General features: G+C 40.2%; 1 protein-coding gene across 1 annotated transcript; it reads right to left on the reverse strand.

Moving 5' to 3' along the window:
- LOC105440258 lies at nucleotides 1–23,353 on the reverse strand. Its single transcript, XM_030983641.1, has 3 exons — nucleotides 23,041–23,353; nucleotides 21,300–21,503; nucleotides 1–116 (listed from the first exon to the last, which is right to left on the reverse strand). Exons 1-3 carry the CDS (start codon nucleotides 23,096–23,098, stop codon nucleotides 1–3), a joined length of 378 nt encoding a protein of 125 aa, XP_030839501.1. The 5' UTR covers nucleotides 23,099–23,353.

Below are 23,353 nucleotides of genomic sequence, written 5' to 3' on the forward strand. Positions count from 1 at the left end.
CTATGGCATCCCCTCCTCGGTGGGGCTGAGGCTGTAGCTGGCAGCTGACTCGACTGTGCGGCTGGGAACTGCACTGCGTTGCACTCCGACCTTTACAAACACTGTATTCATCAATCCTAAGACAGAAACATCCACGAAACTTACCTGAGAAAGTAGAAGTACCTTGTGCCTAAATCACAGAATCAGTCATCTGGATACGGTGAACAACGTAGATCTATTTATCAGTTGTTGGGCGGTCTACCTCCACACAGTACGGATACAGAGTAAATCGGCAAACTGCTAGCTTTTCTTTAATAGATCGTATACAATAATGTTACGTTGTTGATGTTGCTAATAAATTTCGCCTTGAGATGGCGCTTTTCAACATACAGTGCAAACAGATTAGATACAGTATTGCCATCAAAACAATCTCACCAAACGGCTTGCGAAAAATCACCACAAAATCTAAAAATATACCCCAAAATAGAAAAATAAAGGTTTGCCCGATATAATTCCAATAAATGGCTCAAATTTGTAAAAAATGTATTCAATTTCAATTCAGATTTTGTCGCGAATTTCATATGTTTTAAAATAGATAGAAAAACTCATATTTTGATGGTGCCCCATCAATTCCCGAATTGATGACTGCTGGTCAAAAACTAAGTTCTTCTCTTACATTTTTTTGTATTAATGTATATGATTTTATATTTACGTAGTTTAATTTTCCAAAACACAAAAATATTCCCTGAAAAATCAACATTTTGGATTTGGCACAACTGTGTTGAATTTGTCCTCACCAAGGCTTTTGTTTTAATTAAGTCGCACAATTGTCAATACTTTTTGATAACACTTCTTTACAATCTTTGATATAAATGTATTTTGTAACCAGGGAGATGGGAGGACATGATCCATGTTGTAACCAAAATCCTTTTCGCCACTCGTATAGTTCCCTTCTCAGTTCACACGTCAGTTTGGTGATGTTTCCTCGTCGGTTGGGTTCGGCTACTCTGGCTGCCTGCCTGGTCAATGTGGATGAAAATTAGTCGATATTTTTTTCTTCTGTTATTTACATAATTATTATTTTTCTCATTAACACCTGGGTGGAGAGTGGCAAATGTAGATCCATGTCTTGCCAAAAGACAGTTAGCGCCGCGTTGGTACTCGAACCGCTGGCCTTTTGATCGACAGTCCGGTCACGTATCCACTCGACCTGAACATAATATGCCTCTTCCCTTTAACGGGGGTGGCATTCTCAACGGAATTTGAGGTCTGCGCACCCCCCCCCCCCCCCCCCATCAACCGACACGAGTGCCCCTCATTGGCTGGACCATAGACTAGCTACCACCACGCTGGACCAACACCATGGTATAGGTCTTTGTTCTTACTCTCCTTTAATTTCCCCCCATTTTTGTAATCCTTTCCTGCTTTCACTCTTTTTTTCTTCTTCTTCTTTTCTTTTCATACTTCTTTTTCTGGTTCTTCTTTTCCTTTTCCTTCTCCCTTTTTTTTCCTTCTTCTTCTTATTTCCTTCTTCTTCTTCTTCTTCTTCTTCTTCTTCTTCTTCTAGTTTATTCTTCTTCTTGTTCTTGTTCTCCTCCTCCTCCTTCTTCTTTTTCTTCTTCTCCTTTTTCTCCTTTTTCTTCTTCTTCCTCTTCTTTTTCTTCTTTTTCTTCTTCTTCTTCTTCTTCTTCTTCTTCTTCTTCTTCTTCTTCTTCTTCTGCTTCTTCTCCTTCCTTTTTCTTCTTTTCTAATTCGTTTTCTTTTTTCTTCTTCTTCTTTACTTTTTCTCCTTCTTCTTCTTCGTCATCTTTTTATCCTTCTTATCCTTCTTATCCTTCTTATCTATCAATCAATCTTTATTATCTTTCAGACTATAATATTTGGGGCCTCTTCCTGTAAACGACAAGCTCTGAACCGGGGATGGAGTTTGCCGCCCTCTATCTTCAAAATGGAGACACTAACCGAGACACTGGGGGGGGGGGGGGGGGGGGGGGGGGGGGGGGGGGGTGGGGGGGGGGGGGGGGGGGGGGGGGGGGGGGGGGGGGGGGCACCAGGAAATACAATTATAGGGGGAGTATAAAAGACACACACATAAACAAATCTTTCCCTCCTTCCCCCACTTCCTATCTGCGACCGTCGGTAAATTCGTTTTTCGTTCAATATTACTATTCAGGTTGTCGACTTCGATAATATGTTTTTTAAGGTGCCTCTTTGCGATTTGCTGTTGGGAGCACAAAGTGGTACTAAAAGGGCAATCCAACCCTAGTTATAATTTGATTAAGTTTGAAAGCAGAAACAGAATCAGAATGGCAAAAATTTAAAATGAATCGTACCTATTGTAAGAAAGTTATGAATGTTTGAAATATTAGCTCACTAATCTATGCGAATCTCATTAAAAATCGTTTGTTTGGTTAGTGAGCACAATTTTTTTTTTTGGTCCTCGAAAATTTTAAAATTTGCACCCCCCCCCCCTTGAGCGCCAGGGGGGGGGCCCAACCCCCCAAAAAGGTAAAATCGCGTGATTTTGCATGATTTTTTTCTCAAGGGGGGGGGGGCCGGCCCCCCTGGATCCGCCACTGCTGAAACCCCACCACCTCTCTCTCTCTCTCTCTCTCTCTCTCTCTCTCTCTCTCTCTCTCTCGATTGTCTTTTTGCCTCTCCCCTTTTTACTCGATCGTCTCGTTGCCTTTTGTCTCTGTTTGTATGTCTATCTGTCTGTCTGTCTGCTGTCTCTTTATCTCTCTGTCTCTCTGTCTCTATCTATCTATCTCTCTTTTCGTTTGCCAACTGTTTTTTTTCTCTTTGTCTGCCCCCCCCCTCTCTCTCTCTCTCTCTCTCTCTGATATCTCTCTTTCCATCTATCTCGTTTTAGCGCAATGCAAAGGTTTTCACTTTCAACTAAGAACGTCATGCATCCCATTTTTGCTCACAAACCAAACAAAGAAAAGCAAACATTCAGTCAAATTCTTTGTGATTTCGATAATAATGTTTTAATTATTTTTCTTTACATTCATTGCAAATCTTGAGGTATGCGTCTTTTATTACAAAATGTAACATTATTTTGTTCATGTTTGAAAATAGAAATAAAATATGAAAGATTACAAAATGATATAAACATCAAGCTAAGTTTGTATTAGTCTCCATCATATCAGGTAGGAGCCATGACATCTGACCTTTTCTCCCCTTTATTAATATAGTCTAAATCAGAGTCTAATATAACGTCACTACATTTCTATTTTTTTAATATTAGCGGATTTGCAAAGAGGTTAAGTGATGTACGTTTAAGAAAGACTGAGTGTCCAGATTTCCTTTTATTTCGTACCCTTGTACCGGGATCTTATACCTGTGCTCACAACATTTCCCATTACAGAATATATTCTATTTATACATGACTAATACCACAGGCAAACTAGAACGGACAATATAGCTGCAAAAGGGGCGGAAGACTGAATTTTACAATTCAAAACGACCGCTGTTGAGCCCAAGTCCTGCCCCAAAGCGCTGGCTCCGACGGAGTTCTCTGGTGTACGTCTTTCACTGTTTAAAAAGAGAATTTTACAGAAAGACAACAAACAAAATCATTATGGAAGCACTTCCAAAAAATAAGTTTTAAAGGGATAATTTTCCATAAAATTGTGATGCTATTTTTGTACAACTCGACCAGTCAAAATATCGCCCGTTAAAAACTTTCGGACACAACCGATACGTGGTAAACGGACGTAGAGGTCGGTGGAAATTGTCCCTCTATTCAAGAACATGCGATATGTTGCTTTTGGTTGAGGTTAACATTTGCATAGACAAATTTGATAAATGAAAATATGTTTGAAAAGCAGTTGCATTCCTCTCCGTGTAATCGAGGAGCCTGGATATTTTGTTTTATGTTTTCATGTTAACTGCAATAACAAGAAGAATCTTGTTTAAAGATATTATGTCCCTTTTGCAGCCAACCTCAAATGCTGTAGAACTTTGGCAGGAATTATGACTATGTCATGTATTTCCTATCTGTGAAATTTAAAACGTTAGCAGTGTCCGAATATTCAAATTATGCAAGGAAACCCGTTTACTTGATAGACTTCACTGTCAGACATTATTGAGTGACTGACTGGCTTTTTTCCTTCTTTGGTAATAAAAATACATAACATGAGCTGTAAAGGGTATATGAGCATTGATCTACATCAATAACCACTTCTTGTAATGGCCAAAATTAAACTGATTGAAACTTTGCGCAGCATAAAACGTACACCATGTGTACATGGTCTGAAAATCAAGACCATTTACTTATTGGCTCTATAGCTCCTAAGTCGATTTGACTAATAGTCGTTATTTTTCCAACTTAAAGACATTTTCAAGCCCCCTCCCTTCTTAGGGAAGTTTTAAATTAGTATTATCTTTCAAATGCCATTGGAATTACCTTTTCATTTTTGTTGGCCTGCAAATGGGACATAGTACCTTTAAAAGAGGACAAAAGATATCTGCGTGCATGTTGCGAGAGTTGTTTTGAAAAAAACATACTCCACAAGAGGCGAAGTTTGACCCGTAAAGATATCTATATTGAACTATATGGTATTCCATCCTGGGGTAACTGCAATAGATTTAACCTAAATAAAATTCACCTCTTGAAATAAAGAGAAATAAGAATAATTGTTGACAAAAGAGGTCGTGCTCACAATACTATATGGTATTCCATCCTGGGTAACTGCAATAAATTTAACCTAAATAAAATTCACCTCTTGCAATAAAAGAGAAATAAGAATAATTGTTGACAAAAGAGGTCGTGCTCACAATACTATATGGTATCCATCCTGGGTAACTGCAATAGATTTAACCTAATAAAATTCACCTCTTGCAATAAAAGAGAATAAAATAATTGTTGACAAAAAGGTCGTGCTCACCCCGCCAACCCGTTATTCCTCCAAAGCAAATCCATTGTATTGCACTAAAATACAATGCACCTCTTTCATTACTCACGGTCAAGGACGGCTTTATCCCCATGCTCAGGCGCGTACACGGGGGGGGGGGGGGGGGGGGGGGGGGGGGGGGGGGGGGGGGGGGTTGAAAATTTATGCCCATGGCTGACCTCAGTAAAAAAGGTTACCTTACCCCCCCCCCCAACAAAAAAAAGTCAAATTTCCAATTTCGAGACCTCCCCCCCAAAAAAAATGTCCTCTTACCCCCCCCCCCCCACACACACACACAGATTTAGCAGTCCATGCAAAATAAACACTCGCAAATTATTATTCAATACAATCTGAGAATGTATACTATTATTTAGATCTATTAGGAATAAATCATTGTCAAAATCATTCCATAAATTGGGTAAAATAATTATTCCACCTTTATGACCAACAGTGTATGTTATGTTCAATTATGTTATTTTCGATAAAGTGGAAACAAATAAACTTGAAACTTGATAACACAGCCATATTCAGCATAACTATGATAGAGCCAGCGTCCCCCCCCCCCCACCACCCAGCTCCCGGTCCCCCGAAAGTAATAAGCTGGACAAACCCCCCCCCCCTCCCCCCCCCCAAAAAAAACACAACACACACACACACGCAAACACCCTCCCCCTCCAAAATTAAGTATAAAGCGCGCCTCACAAATTCATGCAAACTTTAATGTTCATGTTGGTTTTTCGGAGAAGCGTAACTTATAACATACCCTAATACTAATAAAAGGGACAATCGTCAATCACCTTTGATCAGTCACTATATACGATGTCGCAATAATTTGGCGTAGGCCTACCTACGATTGGCCTACAATAATTTTTTTTTTTTTAATTCATGACAGAAAATTGAGGATAATCAAAATTGGGAACAGCTCATGACTGTATCAATCAACCTATACATAGGACCAAATATGAATAGACAGTTCAGTGCACAATTCTGCCACAGCTTGATCAGTCACTATTTACGATGTCGCAATAATTTGGCGTAGGCCTACCTAGCGATTGGCCTACAATATATTTTTTTTTTATTCATGACAGAAAATTGAGGATAATCAAAATTGGGAACAGCTCATGACTGTATCAATCAACCTATACATAGGACCAAATATGAATAGACAGTTCAGTGCACAATTCTGCCACAGCTTGGAGCTATCCTACCGAACTAGCTGAAATCCCTCGAGTCCACACCGCTAAACCGTCTTTAAAGGCCCACTGCACTACTCGTAGCTACTTGCGCCCTCTTACAACAAACAATGCCTAATCGTTGACCATTGGTCCCCCATGATCCTCTTTTTCTTATGTTAACTGAGAGCTGAGTTGATGCGATAACCACCTGTCAGTGACCTTGCAGGCGCTCTAATCCCTCCTGTAAACTATGGCAGATAAGCTTTAAAGAAAGGCTTCCAAAGGGGTTGGCCTAAGTGCCGTAAAGATACTTAAAGGGATAGTTGAGTTCTGTTGCAGAGGGCGCTATACACAAAACATTTTTTTTATGAGATAATGAAAAACTGAGTGTCAAATTTGAAAGAACATAATATTTAAATGACAAAATCGTCTTGTTTGATCAAAATCGGTTTCAGAGACGGCTGAAATAAATGATAAATTTGATTAATGAAAATATGTTTGAAAGCAGTTGCATTCCTCTCCGTGTAATCGAGGAGGCCTGGATATTTTGTTGTTATGTTTTCATGGTAACTGCAATCACACAGAAGAATCTTGTTTAAAGATATTATGTCCCTTTTGCAGCCAACCTCAAATGCTGTAGAACTTTGCAGGAATTATGACTATGTCATGTATTTCCTATCTGTGAAATTTAAACGTTAGCAGTGTCCGAATATTCAAATTATGCAAGGAAACCCGTTTACTTGATAGACTTCACTGTCAGACACTATTGAGTGACTGACTGGCTTTTTCCTTCTTTGGTAATAAAAATACATAACATGAGCTGTAAAGGGTAGGCCTACATAATATGAGCATTGATCTACATCAATAACCCGCTTCTTGTAATGGCCAAAATTAAACTGATTGAAACATTGCGCAGCATAAAACGTACAACCATGTAGTACAATGGTCTGAAAATCAAGACCATTACTTAATGGCTCTATAGCTCCTAAGTCGATTTGACAACTAATAGTCGTTATTTTTCCAACTTAAAGACATTTTCAAGCCCCTCCCTTTTTAGGGGTTTTAAATTAGTATTATCTTTCAAATGCCATTGGAAATTAACCTTTTCATTTTTTGTTGGCCTGCAAATGGGACATAGTACCTTTAAAAGAGGACAAAAGATATCTGCGTGCATGGGTGCGAAGTTGATTTTGAAAAAAACATACTCCACAGAGAGCGAAGTTTGACATAATTGTTGACAAAAGAGGTCGTGCTCACAATACTATATGTATTCCATCCTGGGGTAACTGCAATAAATTTAACCTAAATAAAATTCACCTCTTGCAATAAAAGAGAAATAAGAATAATTGTTGACAAAAGAGGTCGTGCTCACAATACTATATGGTATTCCATCCTGGGGTAACTGCAATAGATTTAACCTAAATAAAATTCACCTCTTGCAATAAAAGAGAAATAAGAATAATTGTTGACAAAAGAGGTCGTGCTCACACCCGGCCAACCCGTTATTCCTCCAAGCAAATCCATTGTATTGCACTAAATACAATGCACCTCTTTCATTACTCACGGTCAAGGACGGCTTTATCCCCATGCTCAGGCGCGTACACGGGGGGGGGTGGGGGGGGGGGGGGGGGTTTGAAAAATTATGCCATGGCTGACCTCAGTAAAAAAGGTTACCTTACCCCCCCCCCCAACAAAAAAATGTCAAATTTTCCAAATTTCGAGACCTCCCCCCCAAAAAATGTCCTCTTACCCCCCCCCCCACACACAACACCACATGATTTTAGCAGTCATGCAAAATAAACACTCGCAAATTATTATTCAATACAATCTGAGAATGTATACTATTATTTAGATCTATTAGGAATAAATCATTGTCAAAATCATTCCATAAATTGGGTAAAAATAATTATTCCACCTTTATGACCAACAGTGTATGTTATGTTCAATTATGTTATTTTCGATAAAGTGGAAACAAATAAACTTGAAACTTGATAACACAGCCATATTCAGCATAACTATGATAGAGCCAGCGTCCCCCCCCCCCCCCACCCCAGCTCCTCGGTCCCCCGAAAGTAATAAGCTGGACAAACCCCCCCCCCTCCCCCCCCCCCCAAAAAAAACACACACACACACACACACGCAAACACCCTCCCCCTCCAAAATTAAGTATAAAGCGCGCCTCACAAATTCATGCAAACTTTAATGTTCATGTTGGTTTTTCGGAGAAGCGTAACTTATAACATACCCTAATACTAATAAAGGGACAATCTTCAATCACCTTGATCAGTCACTATATACGATGTCGCAATAATTTGGCGTAGGCCTACCTAGCGATTGGCCTACAATAATTTTTTTTTTTTAATTCATGACAGAAAATTGAGGATAATCAAAATTGGGAACAGCTCATGACTGTATCAATCAACCTATACATAGGACCAAATATGAATAGACAGTTCAGTGCACAATTCTGCCACAGCTTGATCAGTCACTATTTACGATGTCGCAATAATTTGGCGTAGGCCTACCTAGCGATTGGCCTACAATATATTTTTTTTTATTCATGACAGAAAATTGAGGATAATCAAAATTGGGAACAGCTCATGACTGTATCAATCAACCTATACATAGGACCAAATATGAATAGACAGTTCAGTGCACAATTCTGCCACAGCTTGGAGCTATCCTACCGAACTAGCTGAAATCCCTCGAGTCACACCGCTAAACCGTCTTTAAAGGCCCACTGCACTACTCGTAGCTACTTGCGCCCTCTTACAACAAACAATGCCTATCGTGACCATTGGTCCCCCATGATCCTCTTTTTCTTATGTTAACTGAGAGCTGAGTTGATGCGATAACCACCTGTCCAGTGACCTTGCAGGGCGCTCTAATCCCTCCTGTAAACTATGGCAGATAAGCTTTAAAGAAAGGCTTCCAAAGGGTTTGGCCTAAGGTGCCGTAAAGATACTTAAAGGGATAGTTGAGTTCTGTTGCAGAGGGCGCTATACACAAAACATTTTTTTTTATGAGATAATGAAAAACTGAGTGTCAAATTTGAAAGAACATAATATTTAAATGACAAATCGTCTTGTTTGATCAAAATCGGTTCAGAGACGGCTGAAATAAATGATAAATTTGATTAATGAAAATATGTTTGAAAGCAGTTGCATTCCTCTCCGTGTAATCGAGGAGGCCTGGATATTTTGTTGTTATGTTTTCATGGTAACTGCAATCACACAGAAGAATCTTGTTTAAAGATATTATGTCCCTTTTGCAGCCAACCTCAATGCTGTAGAACTTTGCAGAATTATGACTATGTCATGTATTTCCTATCTGTGAAATTTAAACGTTAGCAGTGTCCGAATATTCAAATTATGCAAGGAAACCGTTTACTTGATAGACTTCACTGTCAGACACTATTGAGTGACTGACTGGCTTTTTTCCTTCTTTGTAATAAAAATACATAACATGAGCTGTAAAGGGTAGGCCTACATAATATGAGCATTGATCTACATCAATAACCCGCTTCTTGTAATGGCCAAAATTAAACTGATTGAAACATTGCGCAGCATAAAACGTACAACCATGTAGTACAATGGTCTGAAAATCAAGACCATTACTTAATGGCTCTATAGCTCCTAAGTCGATTTGACAACTAATAGTCGTTATTTTTCCAACTTAAAGACATTTTCAAGCCCCCTCCCTTTTTAGGGGAGTTTTAAATTAGTATTATCTTTCAAATGCCATTGGAAATTAACCTTTTCATTTTTTTTTTGGCCTGCAAATGGGACATAGTACCTTTAAAAGAGGACAAAAGATATCTGCGTGCATGGGTGCGAAGTTGATTTTGAAAAAAACATACTCCACAGAGCGCGAAGTTTGACCCGTAAAGATATCTATAGGTATTCTTTCCTGGGGTAACTGCAATAGATTTAACCTAAATAAATTCACCTCTTGCAATAAAAGAGAAATAAGAATAATTGTTGACAAAAGAGGTCGTGTTCACACCCGGCCAACCCGTATTCCTCCAAAGCAAATCCATTGTATTGCACTAAAATACAATGCACCTCTTTCATTACTCACGGTCAAGGACGGCATTATCCCCATGCTCAGGTGGCGTACACAGGGGGGGGGGGGGGGGGGGGGGTTGAAAAATTATGCCCATGGCTGACCTAAAAAAGGTTACCTTACCCCCCCCCCCCCCCTCAACGAAAAAAATGTCCTCTTACCCCCCCCCCCCCCCCCACCACACACACATGATTTAGCAGTCATGCAAAACAAACACTCGCAAATTATTATTCAATAAAATCTGAGAATGTATACTATTATTTAGATCTATTAGGAATAATCATTGTCAAAATCATTCCATAAATTGGGTAAAAATAATTATTCCACCTTTATGACCAACAGTGTATGTTATGTTCAATTATGTTATTTTCGATAAAGTGGAAACAAATAAACTTGAAACTTGATAACACAGCCATAACTTCAGCCATATTCAGCATAGAAGCCAGCTCCTCCTCCTCCCCCCCCCCCCCCCCACCCCAGCTCCTCGGTCCCCCGAAAGTAATAAGCTGGACAAAACCCCCCCCCCCCCCAAAAAAACACCCACACACACACACACACACACACACACACACACAACACCCTCCCCCTCCAAAATTTAATGTTCATGTTGGTTTTTCGGAGAAGCGTAACTTATAACATACCTTAATACTAATAAAAGGGACAATCTTCAATCACCTTGATCAGTCACTATTTACGATGTCGCAATAATTTGGCGTAGACCTACCTAGCGATTGGCCTACAATATATATTTTTTTTATTCATGACAGAAAATTGAGGATAATCAAAATTGGGAACAGCTCATGACTGTATCAATCAACCTATACATAGGACCAAATATGAATAGACAGTTCAGTGCACAATTCTGCCACAGCTTGATCAGTCACTATTTACGATGTCGCAATAATTTGGCGTAGGCCTACCTAGCGATTGGCCTACAATATATTTTTTTTTTATTCATGACAGAAAATTGAGGATAATCAAAATTGGAAACAGCTCATGACTGTATCAATCAACCTATACATAGGACCAAATATGAATAGACAGTTCATTGCACAATTTGCCACAGCTTGGAGCTATCCTATGGAGCGCCAAGGGGCCAATATCAACAGTCACAAAAACAAACAAAGATGCATTCAAACAAACAAAGAAGCATACAAACAAACAAAGGACAGAGCAAAATAGACAAAGTACCCAGAAGAAAGGACCAATTAACAAAGAATAAATCAAAGGTCAGAGCAAAATAGACAAAGTACAGGTCAGAAGAAACAGAGGGCGTTTTGGTTTACGGTAAGCAAATAGACATCAGGCACGAAAACGAGAAAGGACAAACTCAAAAGGACATCAGCTCAGCTAGGAACTGACCCTCAAAGGACAACAGAGGGCGTTTTGGTTTACGGTAAGCAAATAGACATCAAGCACGAAAACGAGAAAGGACAAACTCAAAAGGACATCAGCTCAGCTAGGAACTGACCCTCAAAGGACAACAGAGGGCGTTTGGTTTACGGTAAGCAAATAGACATCAAGCACGAAAACGAGAAAGGACAAACTCAAAAGGACATCAGCTCAGCTAGGAACTGACCCTCAAAGGACAACAGAGGGCGTCCTCGAGGTTTTTTTCTTTTTAATCTAGGGCCTACTCCAATATAATACGCTGTAGGTCAATACAACAAATATGGGCTTTCATCGAAAGGGTGCGGTGCGGTGCGGCGCGGTGTGGTGTGCTCAACGCACCCATTCGATAAAAGAGGGGGGCCTTTTCTCGAAAGGGTGCGTTGAGAGCGGAGTACCATTTTAACACACCCTTTCGATGAAAGCGGGGGGGGGGGGGGGGGGCTTTTCTCGAAAGGGTGCGTCGACTAGTCTTTCGCATCAGTCGTTTAAAATGAAGATCTCGGACAGAAGGTAATAGTTGCCAATTTAAGTATATCGAAAATGTATTAAATGAAATGGAATGGTCTTGATTACAGAGTGGTCTCTTTGATGGGGGAGACAGAGAGAAGGAAAAAAGGGAAAGGAAGATAAAAGGAAAGAAATAAGAGGAAGAAGAAGAAGAAAAGAGGGAAACGGGGGCGAAAGGCTCTTGCCTCCCCCCCGCCAAAAAATAAATAAGAGAGAAAGAGAGAAGGGAAAGGGAAAGGGAAAGAGAATAAAAAGGAAAGGAAGAAGAATATGAAGAAAAGAGGGGCTCTTGCCTCCTCCTCCTCCCCCGCCAAAAGATAAGTAAGAGAGAGAAGGGAAAGGGAAAGGGAAAGAGAAGATAAAAGGAAAGAAAGAAGAGGAAAAAGAAGGAAACGGAGGCGAAGGGCTCTTGCCTCCTAGCCCTTCTTCCCCTCCTCCCCCCCCCCCCGCCAAAAAAAATAAATAAGAGAGAGAGAGAAGGAAAGGGAAAGAGAAGATAAAAGGAAAGAAAGAAGAGGAAGAAGAAGAAAAGAGGGTAACGGGGGCAAAGGGCTCTTGCCTCCTTTCTTTCCTATTCTCCCGCTTTTTTCGTTTTTCTCTTTCTTTTCTTTCTTCTCTTTTCTTTCCTTTCTTTTCTTTTTTTCTTTTCTTTTTCTTTTTTTCTTTTCTTTCCCTTTTACTCTCTTTTTCCCCTCCCCCTTTTCTCTTTTTCCCGACGGCAGCGCAATTTTTACCGACAATATCCTGACAGGTGGGGGGGGGGGGTGTCGCACCCCCACAACCCTTTGGAGACGCCCCTGCCTTCGCCACTGTTGGCGACCACAAGGCTATCAATACAAATTAAGACATATTAATGAAGATTCTTTTTTAATGTTGCAGAGAGATAAGTATTTTCTCTATGAACTTGTTTAATGGAAAATAAATAATATTAAAAACATGAATACTATAGCGGTATAATGATGAGAGAGATGATTTAAGTCATACTTTTTTTCAATGTGATTGGAGTGGACTTGAGGGTGGGGGGGGGGGTCCTCCTAAGATCTCGGCCGTTTCACAGCCGATCGCCGCGAAAATGCATATTTATGGTAATTTATGCAAACAAGGTCAGAGAATTCACATTTTTACCCATAAATCATATATAATTCATATTCGAGCGTTCTTTTTCACTTCATATATTCGTTAGAATAATAATACGACAACAAAGTTGGAAGAGCCAGTTTATCCCTATGTTATCTCTTGTTTTGATTATTTGTATTTATGTATTATATTATTTTGTTATTTCATTTCATTTCTAACCACAATTCAACTATTTTTACCCAAAATCAAACAAATTTATTTGAAACAAGACCAAATAACCAATGTTTTCTCTTTTTTTAAAAGAATAAATGGTATTTCCATATGTTTGGTACATAAATCACAAAAATGAGCGATTTTAGATTTTTTTGACATGCAAAAACAAAAGGTCACGTGACTCCGCAATTATACGTCCGATTTTCAACAAAAAAATGTTTCAAAAGATGCGTAAGACTCGAAAGAAAAAGTCATGAAAGAAAAACTGCCGCGGTTCCGGAGTAGTCGCGAAATTACTAGAGAGCACTAATCTTTTTTGGGGCCCTCAAAAATTTGAAAAATCGTACCCCCCCCCCTTGAACGCCAGGGGGGGGGGGGTATCTCCCAAAAACGGTAAAAATTAACGTGTTTTTTTTACACGTTTTTTTCACAGGGCGGAGCCCTCAGAAGCTCAGGGGTATTAAACATCAAAATTAACGTCGGATGAGCATAATTTTATACCTTATTTGTGACAGTGGCAGGACACAATTTGGTGTTGGGTCCAGGGGGCGGAGCCCCCAGAAGCTCAGGAGTTTTGTCCATTAAATAATTATTATTTTATACCTTATTTGTGACACAGGGGTCACGAATTGGCGTGGGGTCCAGGGGTGGAGCACCCAGAAGCTCAGGGGTTTTGGGCAATAAATAACGGTCAGATGAGCATATTTTTATATCTATTTGTGACACTGGAAGGACACAAATTGGTGTTGGATCCAAGGGCGGAGCCCCAAGAAGGTGAGGGGTTTTATACATCAAATTATCGTCAGATGAGCATATTATATATCTATTTGTGACACTGGCAGAACACAAATTCTTCTTCCTCTTCCTCTTCTTTCTTTCCTTTTATCTTCTCTTTCCCTCTCCTTCTCCAACATAAGATGCAAGACGGATATATATCGACTCACCTTCTTTCCAAGAACCATACGGGCCTGGAATTTACTCCCCCCCCCCCCCCCAGCATCTTTGCCTGCGACGCAGTCGAAACCTTCAAAGCCGGACTCTTATGGGAAGCCATCCAAGGGGGTAATATAATCATAGTCCCTCCCCACAACTGCAATGTGATGGGACTTAATTCTAAAATGTTCTAGAAGCAACAAACACTCTCTCTCGAACGATAACGTTCTTATTGGTCATCTTTATATCCCTCTTGAGGATCAGGACCAGGATCAGAACAGATTCTCTCTCTCTCTCTTATTTATTTTTTGGCGGGGGGGGGGGGGGGGAGAGGAGGCAAGAGCACTTCGCCCCTGTTTCCCTCTTTTCTTATTCTTTTTCCTCTTCTTTCTTTCCTTTTATCTTCCCTTTCCCTTTTTTCCTTCTCTCTGTCTCCCCCATCAAAGAGACCACTCTGTAATCAAGACCATTCCATTTCATTTAATACATTTTCGATATACTTAAATTGGCAACTATTACCTTCTGTCCGAGATCCTCATTCTATACGACTGATGCGAAAGACTAGTCGACGCACCCTTTCGAGAAAAGCCCCCCCCCCCCGCTTTCATCGAAAGGGTGTGTTAAAATGGTACTCCGCTCTCAACGCACCCTTTCGAGAAAAGGCCCCCCTCTTTTATCGAATGGGTGCGTTGTGCACACCACACCACGCGCCGCACCGCACCGCACCCTTTCGATGAAAGCCCATATTTGTTGTATTGACCTACAGCGTATTATATTGGAGTAGGCCCTAGATTAAAAAGAAAAAACCTCGAGGACGCCCTCTGTTGTCCTTTGAGGGTCAGTTCCTAGCTGAGCTGATGTCCTTTTGAGTTTGTCCTTTCTCGTTTTCGTGCTTGATGTCTATTTGCTTACCGTAAACCAAAAACGCCCTCTGTTGTCCTTTGAGGGTCAGTTCCTAGCTGAGCTGATGTCCTTTTGAGTTTGTCCTTTCTCGTTTTCGTGCTTGATGTCTATTTGCTTACCGTAAACCAAAACGCCCTCTGTTGTCCTTTGAGGGTCAGTTCCTAGCTGAGCTGATGTCCTTTTGAGTTTGTCCTTTCTCGTTTTCGTGCTTGATGTCTATTTGCTTACCGTAAACCAAAACGCCCTCTGTTGTCCTTTGAGGGTCAGTTCCTAGCTGAGCTGATGTCCTTTTGAGTTTGTCCTTTCTCGTTTTCGTGCCTGATGTCTATTTGCTTACCGTAAACCAAAACGCCCTCTGTTTCTTCTGACCTGTACTTTGTCTATTTTGCTCTGACCTTTGATTTATTCTTTGTTAATTGGTCCTTTCTTCTGGGTACTTTGTCTATTTTGCTCTGTCCTTTGTTTGTTTGTATGCTTCTTTGTTTGTTTGTATGCATCTTTGTTTGTTTTTGTGACTGTTGATATTGGCCCCTTTGGCGCTCCATACTATCCTACCGAACTAGCTGAAATCCCTCGAGTCACACCGCTAAACCGTCTTTAAAGGCCCACTGCACTACTCGTAGCTACTTGCGCCCTCTTACAACAAACAATGCCTAATCGGTGACCATTGGTCCCCCATGATCCTCTTTTTCTTATGTTAACTGAGAGCTGAGTTGATGCGATAACCACCTGTCCAGTGACCTTGCAGGGCGCTCTAATCCCTCCTGTAAACTATGGCAGATAAGCTTAAAGAAAGGCTTCCAAAGGGGTTGGCCTAAGGTGCCGTAAAGATACTTAAAGGGATAGTTGAGTTCTGTTGCAGAGGGCGCTATACACAAAACATTTTTTTTTATGAGATAATGAAAAACTGAGTGTCAAATTTGAAAGAACATAATATTTAAATGACAAAATCGTCTTGTTTGATCAAAATCGGTTCAGAGACGGCTGAAATAAATGATAAATTTGATTAATGAAAATATGTTTGAAAAGCAGTTGCATTCCTCTCCGTGTAATCGAGGAGGCCTGGATATTTTGTTGTTATGTTTTCATGGTAACTGCAATAACACAGAAGAATCTTGTTTAAAGATATTATGTCCCTTTTGCAGCCAACCTCAAATGCTGTAGAACTTTGCAGGAATTATGACTATGTCATGTATTTCCTATCTGTGAAATTTAAACGTTAGCAGTGTCCGAATATTCAAATTATGCAAGGAAACCCGTTTACTTGATAGACTTCACTGTCAGACACTATTGAGTGACTGACTGGCTTTTTTCCTTCTTTGGTAATAAAAATACATAACATGAGCTGTAAAGGGTAGGCCTACATATGAGCATTGATCTACATCAATAACCCACTTCTTGTAATGGCCAAAATTAAACTGATTGAAACTTTGCGCAGCATAAAACGTACAACCATGTAGTACAATGGTCTGAAAATCAAGACCATTACTTAATGGCTCTATAGCTCCTAAGTCGATTTGACAACTAATAGTCGTTATTTTTCCAACTTAAAGACATTTTTAAGCCCCCTCCCTTTTTAGGGGAGTTTTAAATTAGTATTATCTTTCAAATGCCATTGGAAATTAACCTTTTCATTTTTTTTTTGGCCTGCAAATGGGACATAGTACCTTTAAAAGAGGACAAAAGATATCTGCGTGCATGGGTGCGAAGTTGATTTTGAAAAAACATACTCCACAGAGCGCGAAGTTTGACCCGTAAAGATATCTATAGGTATTCTTTCCTGGGGTAACTGCAATAGATTTAACCTAAATAAAATTCACCTCTTGCAATAAAAGAGAAATAGGAATAATTGTTGACAAAAGAGTCGTGTTCACACCCGGCCAACCCGTTATTCCTCCAAAGCAAATCCATTGTATTGCACTAAAATACAATGCACCTCTTTCATTACTCACGGTCAAGGACGGCTTTATCCCCATGCTCAGGCGCGTACACAGGGGGGGGGGGGGGTTGAAAAATTATGCCCATGGCTGACCTAAAAAAGGTTACCTTACCCCCCCCCCCCCCCTCAACGAAAAAAAAATGTCCTCTTACCCCCCCCCCCCCCACACACACACATGATTTAGCAGTCATGCAAAACAAACACTCGCAAATTATTATTCAATAAAATCTGAGAATGTATACTATTATTTAGATCTATTAGGAATAAATCATTGTCAAAATCATTCCATAAATTGGGGTAAAAATAATTATTCCACCTTTATGACCAACAGTGTATGTTATGTTCAATTATGTTATTTTCGATAAAGTGGAAACAAATAAACTTGAAACTTGATAACACAGCCATATTCAGCATAACTATGATAGAGCCAGCGTCCTCCCCCCCCCCCACCCCCAGCTCCTCGGTCCCCCGAAAGTAATAAGCTGGACAAACTCCCCCCCCCTCCAAAAAAAACACACACACACACACACACACACACACACCAACACCCTCCCCCTCCAAAATTTAATGTTCATGTTGTTTTTTCGGAGAAGCGTAACTTATAACATACCTTAATACTAATAAAAGGGACAATCTTCAATCACCTTGATCAGTCACTATTTACGATGTCGCAATAATTTGGCGTAGGCCTACCTAGCGATTGGCCTACAATATATTTTTTTTTATTCATGACAGAAAATTGAGGATAATCAAAATTGGGAACAGCTCATGACTGTATCAATCAACCTATACATAGGACCAAATATGAATAGACAGTTCAGTGCACAATTCTGCCACAGCTTGATCAGTCACTATTTACGATGTCGCAATAATTTGGCGTAGGCCTACCTAGCGATTGGCCTACAATATATTTTTTTTTATTCATGACAGAAAATTGAGGATAATCAAAATTGGGAACAGCTCATGACTGTATCAATCAACCTATACATAGGACCAAATATGAATAGACAGTTCAGTGCACAATTCTGCCACAGCTTGGAGCTATCCTACCGAACTAGCTGAAATCCCTCGAGTCACACCGCTAAACCGTCTTTAAAGGCCCACTGCACTACTCGTAGCTACTTGCGCCCTCTTACAACAAACAATGCCTAATCGGTGACCATTGGTCCCCCATGATCCTCTTTTTCTTATGTTAACTGAGAGCTGAGTTGATGCGATAACCACCTGTCCAGTGACCTTGCAGGGCGCTCTAATCCCTCCTGTAAACTATGGCAGATAAGCTTAAAGAAAGGCTTCCAAAGGGGTTGGCCTAAGGTGCCGTAAAGATACTTAAAGGGATAGTTGAGTTCTGTTGCAGAGGGCGCTATACACAAAACATTTTTTTTTATGAGATAATGAAAAACTGAGTGTCAAATTTGAAAGAACATAATATTTAAATGACAAAATCGTCTTGTTTGATCAAAATCGGTTCAGAGACGGCTGAAATAAATGATAAATTTGATTAATGAAAATATGTTTGAAAAGCAGTTGCATTCCTCTCCGTGTAATCGAGGAGGCCTGGATATTTTGTTGTTATGTTTTCATGGTAACTGCAATAACACAGAAGAATCTTGTTTAAAGATATTATGTCCCTTTTGCAGCCAACCTCAAATGCTGTAGAACTTTGCAGGAATTATGACTATGTCATGTATTTCCTATCTGTGAAATTTAAACGTTAGCAGTGTCCGAATATTCAAATTATGCAAGGAAACCCGTTTACTTGATAGACTTCACTGTCAGACACTATTGAGTGACTGACTGGCTTTTTTCCTTCTTTGGTAATAAAAATACATAACATGAGCTGTAAAGGGTAGGCCTACATATGAGCATTGATCTACATCAATAACCCACTTCTTGTAATGGCCAAAATTAAACTGATTGAAACTTTGCGCAGCATAAAACGTACAACCATGTAGTACAATGGTCTGAAAATCAAGACCATTACTTAATGGCTCTATAGCTCCTAAGTCGATTTGACAACTAATAGTCGTTATTTTTTCCAACTTAAAGACATTTTCAAGCCCCCTCCCTTTTTAGGGGAGTTTTAAATTAGTATTATCTTTCAAATGCCATTGGAAATTAACCTTTTCATTTTTTTTTTTGGCCTGCAAATGGGACATAGTACCTTTAAAAGAGGACAAAAGATATCTGCGTGCATGGGTGCGAAGTTGATTTTGAAAAAAACATGCTCCACAGAGCGCGAAGTTTGACCCGTAAAGATATCTATAGGTATTCTTTCCTGGGGTAACTGCAATAGATTTAACCTAAATAAAATTCACCTCTTGCAATAAAAGAGAAATAAGAATAATTGTTGACAAAAGAGGTCGTGTTCACACCCGGCCAACCCGTTATTCCTCCAAAGCAAATCCATTGTATTGCACTAAAATACAATGCACCTCTTTCATTACTCACGGTCACGGACGGCTTTATCCCCATGCTCAGGCGCGTACACAGGGGGGGGGGGGGTTGAAAAATTATGCCCATGGCTGACCTAAAAAAGGTTACCTTACCCCCCCCCCTCAACGAAAAAAAATGTCCTCTTACCCCCCCCCCCCCCCCCACACACACACACATGATTTAGCAGTCATGCAAAACAAACACTCGCAAATTATTATTCAATAAAATCTGAGAATGTATACTATTATTTAGATCTATTAGGAATAAATCATTGTCAAAATCATTCCATAAATTGGGGTAAAAATAATTATTCCACCTTTATGACCAACAGTGTATGTTATGTTCAATTATGTTATTTTCGATAAAGTGGGAAACAAATAAACTTGAAACTTGATAACACAGCCATATTCAGCATAACTATGATAGAGCCAGCGTCCTCCCCCCCCCCCCCACCCCAGCTCCTCGGTCCCCCGAAAGTAATAAGCTGGACAAACTCCCCCCCCAAAAAAAAACAAAAAACAAAAAAAAACACACACACAAACACCCTCCCCCTCCAAAATTAAGTATAAAGCGCGCCTCACAAATTCATGCAAAATTTAATGTTCATGTTGGTTTTCGGAGAAACGTAACTTATAACATACCCTAATACTAATAAAAGGGACAATCTTCAATCACCTTGATCAGTCACTATTTACGATGTCGCAATAATTTGGCGTAGGCCTACCTAGCGATTGGCCTACAATAATTGTTTTTTTTATTCATGACAGAAAATTGAGGATAATCAAAATTGGGAACAGCTCATGACTGTATCAATCAACCTATACATAGGACCAAATATGAATAGACAGTTCAGTGCACAATTCTGCCACGGCTCGGAGCTTTCCTACTGAACTAGCTGAAATACCTCGAGTCACACCGCTAAACCGTCTTTAAAGGCCCACTGCACTACTCGTAGCTACTTGCGCCCTCTTACACCAAACAATGCCTAATCGGTGACCATTGGTCCCCCATGATCCTCTTTTTCTTATGTTAACTGAGAGCTGAGTTGATGAGATAACCACCTGTCCAGTGACCTTGCAGAGCGGTCTAATCCCTCCTGTAAACTATGGCAGATAAGCTTTAAAGAAAGGCTTCCAAAGGGGTTGGCCTAAGGTGCAGTAAAGATACTTAAAGGAATAGTTGAGTTCTGTTGCAGAGGGCGCTACACAAAACATTTTTTTGGTGAGATAATGAAAAACTGAGTGTCAAATTTGAAAGAACATAATATTAAATGACAAAATCATCTTGTTTGATCAAAATCGGTTCAGAGACGGCTGAAATATAACGATTTCTAATACTTGTGTACCACCACAAAATGTTGAAAAAACGAAATAACGCCTTAATTTTACGTCGTATTTCAGCCAATGCCGATGTTGGCTTTTTTGTTGGCATTTTCGTGTTGCTTACAATTATTACGCACAACCAGCCGGCCCATGCATTGTTATTTTTAATTAAATAGTTAATTAAAGGTCACCGTATTTTTTTTAAAAAGTGGAGCTGAATTGGTTTTGCTCGTACTGGCTAAATTTCACACATTTTGGGGTCTAAAAGGGCACTAGAAATGTCATAGATAATGAATAAGAGCAATAACCATGCACTTTGAAGGCATTTGCAGTCTGAAAACAGAACTCAACTATCCCTTTAACAGAATTTTATTTATTTTAGGAATTCTTCTTTGAAAAGGAACAATCGTTTTTTTTAGCCAAACAAACACCATTGCTCTATCACAAGTTGAAATCTTACCCAAGATTTCGAGTCCGGAGTCTTCTCCTAGCTTGAAAGAAAGACGACGTCTTTCGTCACGCCTCTCGTCACGTCGGGTGTCACGACGAGTCTCACGGCGCATGTCACGGCGCATGTCACGGCGCATCTCGGTACGGCGAGTTTCACGACGAGTATCCCGGCGGTCAAGGCGAGTATCCCGGCGTTCCTGACGACGGACTGCATCTGACATTAGAAGAAATAAGAAATTTAAAGGAGTTATATTTCCGTGATAATATTCAAATCTATGCATGTTTTTTCCCAATCGACATTACTTTTACTTTTTAGATAATAATTGACCAAATATATCAAATAGTAGGTGGTTGCCCGGCAAAATTTGTATCATTACTATTAGTCAAAACATAATTCTGGCACATGATGGGTAATAACAGCTTCCAAGTTCATTTTTGAGAAGGGCCGGGGCGTTTCTAAGCGTGAGACCGTTCACTTCTATCTCTCCCCGCCAAATAATCCGAACATAAGATCAAACATAATCATCATAATCTACAGGGTGCAACCAAAAATTTCTTAACAATTGAAACTTCTTTCAGGAAGCCTAAAAATAACTGTTTTGGTTCAAAGACGCTGAACAAATAAGAATAATAAAACATGAACGACTTTAAGCTTGAGACCGTTCACCTCTATCTTTCCCCGCCAAATAGTCCGAACAAAACAGTCAACCAAGGGGAATCAACTGTTAAACGAATTTATCATGAGTCCTGGAAAAATAAATTAATACTGCTTGTCATAAACATAGCAGTACCACCCCACCCCCCGAACCACCCCCGGTTACGGGCTTGCATCCCCGCCCCCCCCCCCCCACTCAGAGGTCGGAATGACCGCATGCGTGTTGCCAAAATGTCCGATAAAGGGGTACTTTTCGTGCTACAAAGTCCGGCCCGAGAATTGTAAAAAAAGGGGTGTATTTGACTTTTCACCCGGAGATTTCTTTAAAAAGGGGGTGTTTTTCCTTTTTTCTCTCATCTCTTTGGATTCCTGAGAAATTATTCCGAATTTAAGGGGGTACATTGAGCATTTTACCTGATTTAGGGGGGTCTCCAAGGCAGGAAAAGCCCGCGAAAAGCCCGCGAAAGGGGGGTTCGGAAATGTTGGCAGTCCTCAGATAGGGGGTGCTTTGAAAAAGAGGGTACGAGCATATGCGTACCCCAAATAACACTGAGTGGGGGGGGGGGGGGGGCCGGGCTTGCATCATCAAGAGAGAGAATATATATTTCGAGAGAATGACCTATGAAAGCTGAAAATTAGCTTATTTCCTTATAATCATATTATTCTTATGATAATCATACCACCGGCTAAATTTGTCGGGGAAGTGGCCCGTGCCCTCTTTAACATAAATACGATATTCATCAAGTATACAAAAGAAAAAAAATTACATTTCTTTCCCCGAACAACCTCAAATGAACCTCGAAAATTCAAACAACTTTTAATCACTTTATTTTGTCTGTTTTCAGCAATTTTCTGTCGCGGCCTGACAGCATATCTTCGTGCAATTATCACCTAAAAAGCTGATACCCCCTCTCTCTCTCTCTCTCTCTCTCTCTCTCTCTCCCTTTCTTCTCTCCCTCTCTCTTCTCTCATTCTCTCTCCTCCCTCTCTCCCTCTCTCTCTATCTCTCTCCTCTCTCTCTCGTTCTCTCTCTCTATGTGTTTGACAACATTTTTTTCAATATTAAAAATGGGATACTCCCCTGCTTGAAGCTTACCTGCCAGTACAGCTCCAAAGACTAGGACGGTGAGCAAAATGGCACAAAGTTGCTTCATTTTGATCGAAGTTCGGTGGGTGTGTCAATGAGAAACAGAAGCCAGCGAGATCGAGAAACGAGTGGATGTGCGTCGTTCAACATGCGGTTGAAGAATGAGCATAAATAACTGGGTACGGTGGGTACTCAAATAGATCGCATCACCCTCGTCACACCAACGAGCCCGACTTCACACCGCTAATACACCGAACAAAGAAATTGTCCGAGTTGGTCTTGGGTGTGACTGAGGTAGACTACCGAAATCCTGGGCCACACC

Source organism: Strongylocentrotus purpuratus, unplaced genomic scaffold (genome assembly GCF_000002235.5).
Source record: "Strongylocentrotus purpuratus isolate Spur 01 unplaced genomic scaffold, Spur_5.0 spur5_scaffold_13, whole genome shotgun sequence".
Classification (NCBI taxonomy): domain Eukaryota; kingdom Metazoa; phylum Echinodermata; class Echinoidea; order Camarodonta; family Strongylocentrotidae; genus Strongylocentrotus; species Strongylocentrotus purpuratus.

Coding starts and splice junctions, on each gene's coding strand:
- LOC105440258 (XM_030983641.1), bottom strand. CDS start 23,098: ATGAAGCAACTTTGTGCCATTTTGCTCACCGTCCTAGTCTTTGGAGCT. Junction 21,504..23,040: donor CTTTGGAGCTGTACTGGCAG/GTAAGCTTCAAG, acceptor TTCTAATGTCAG/ATGCAGTCCGTCGTCAGGAA. Junction 117..21,299: donor CTCCGGACTCGAAATCTTGG/GTAAGATTTCAA, acceptor TTTCTGTCTTAG/GATTGATGAATACAGTGTTT.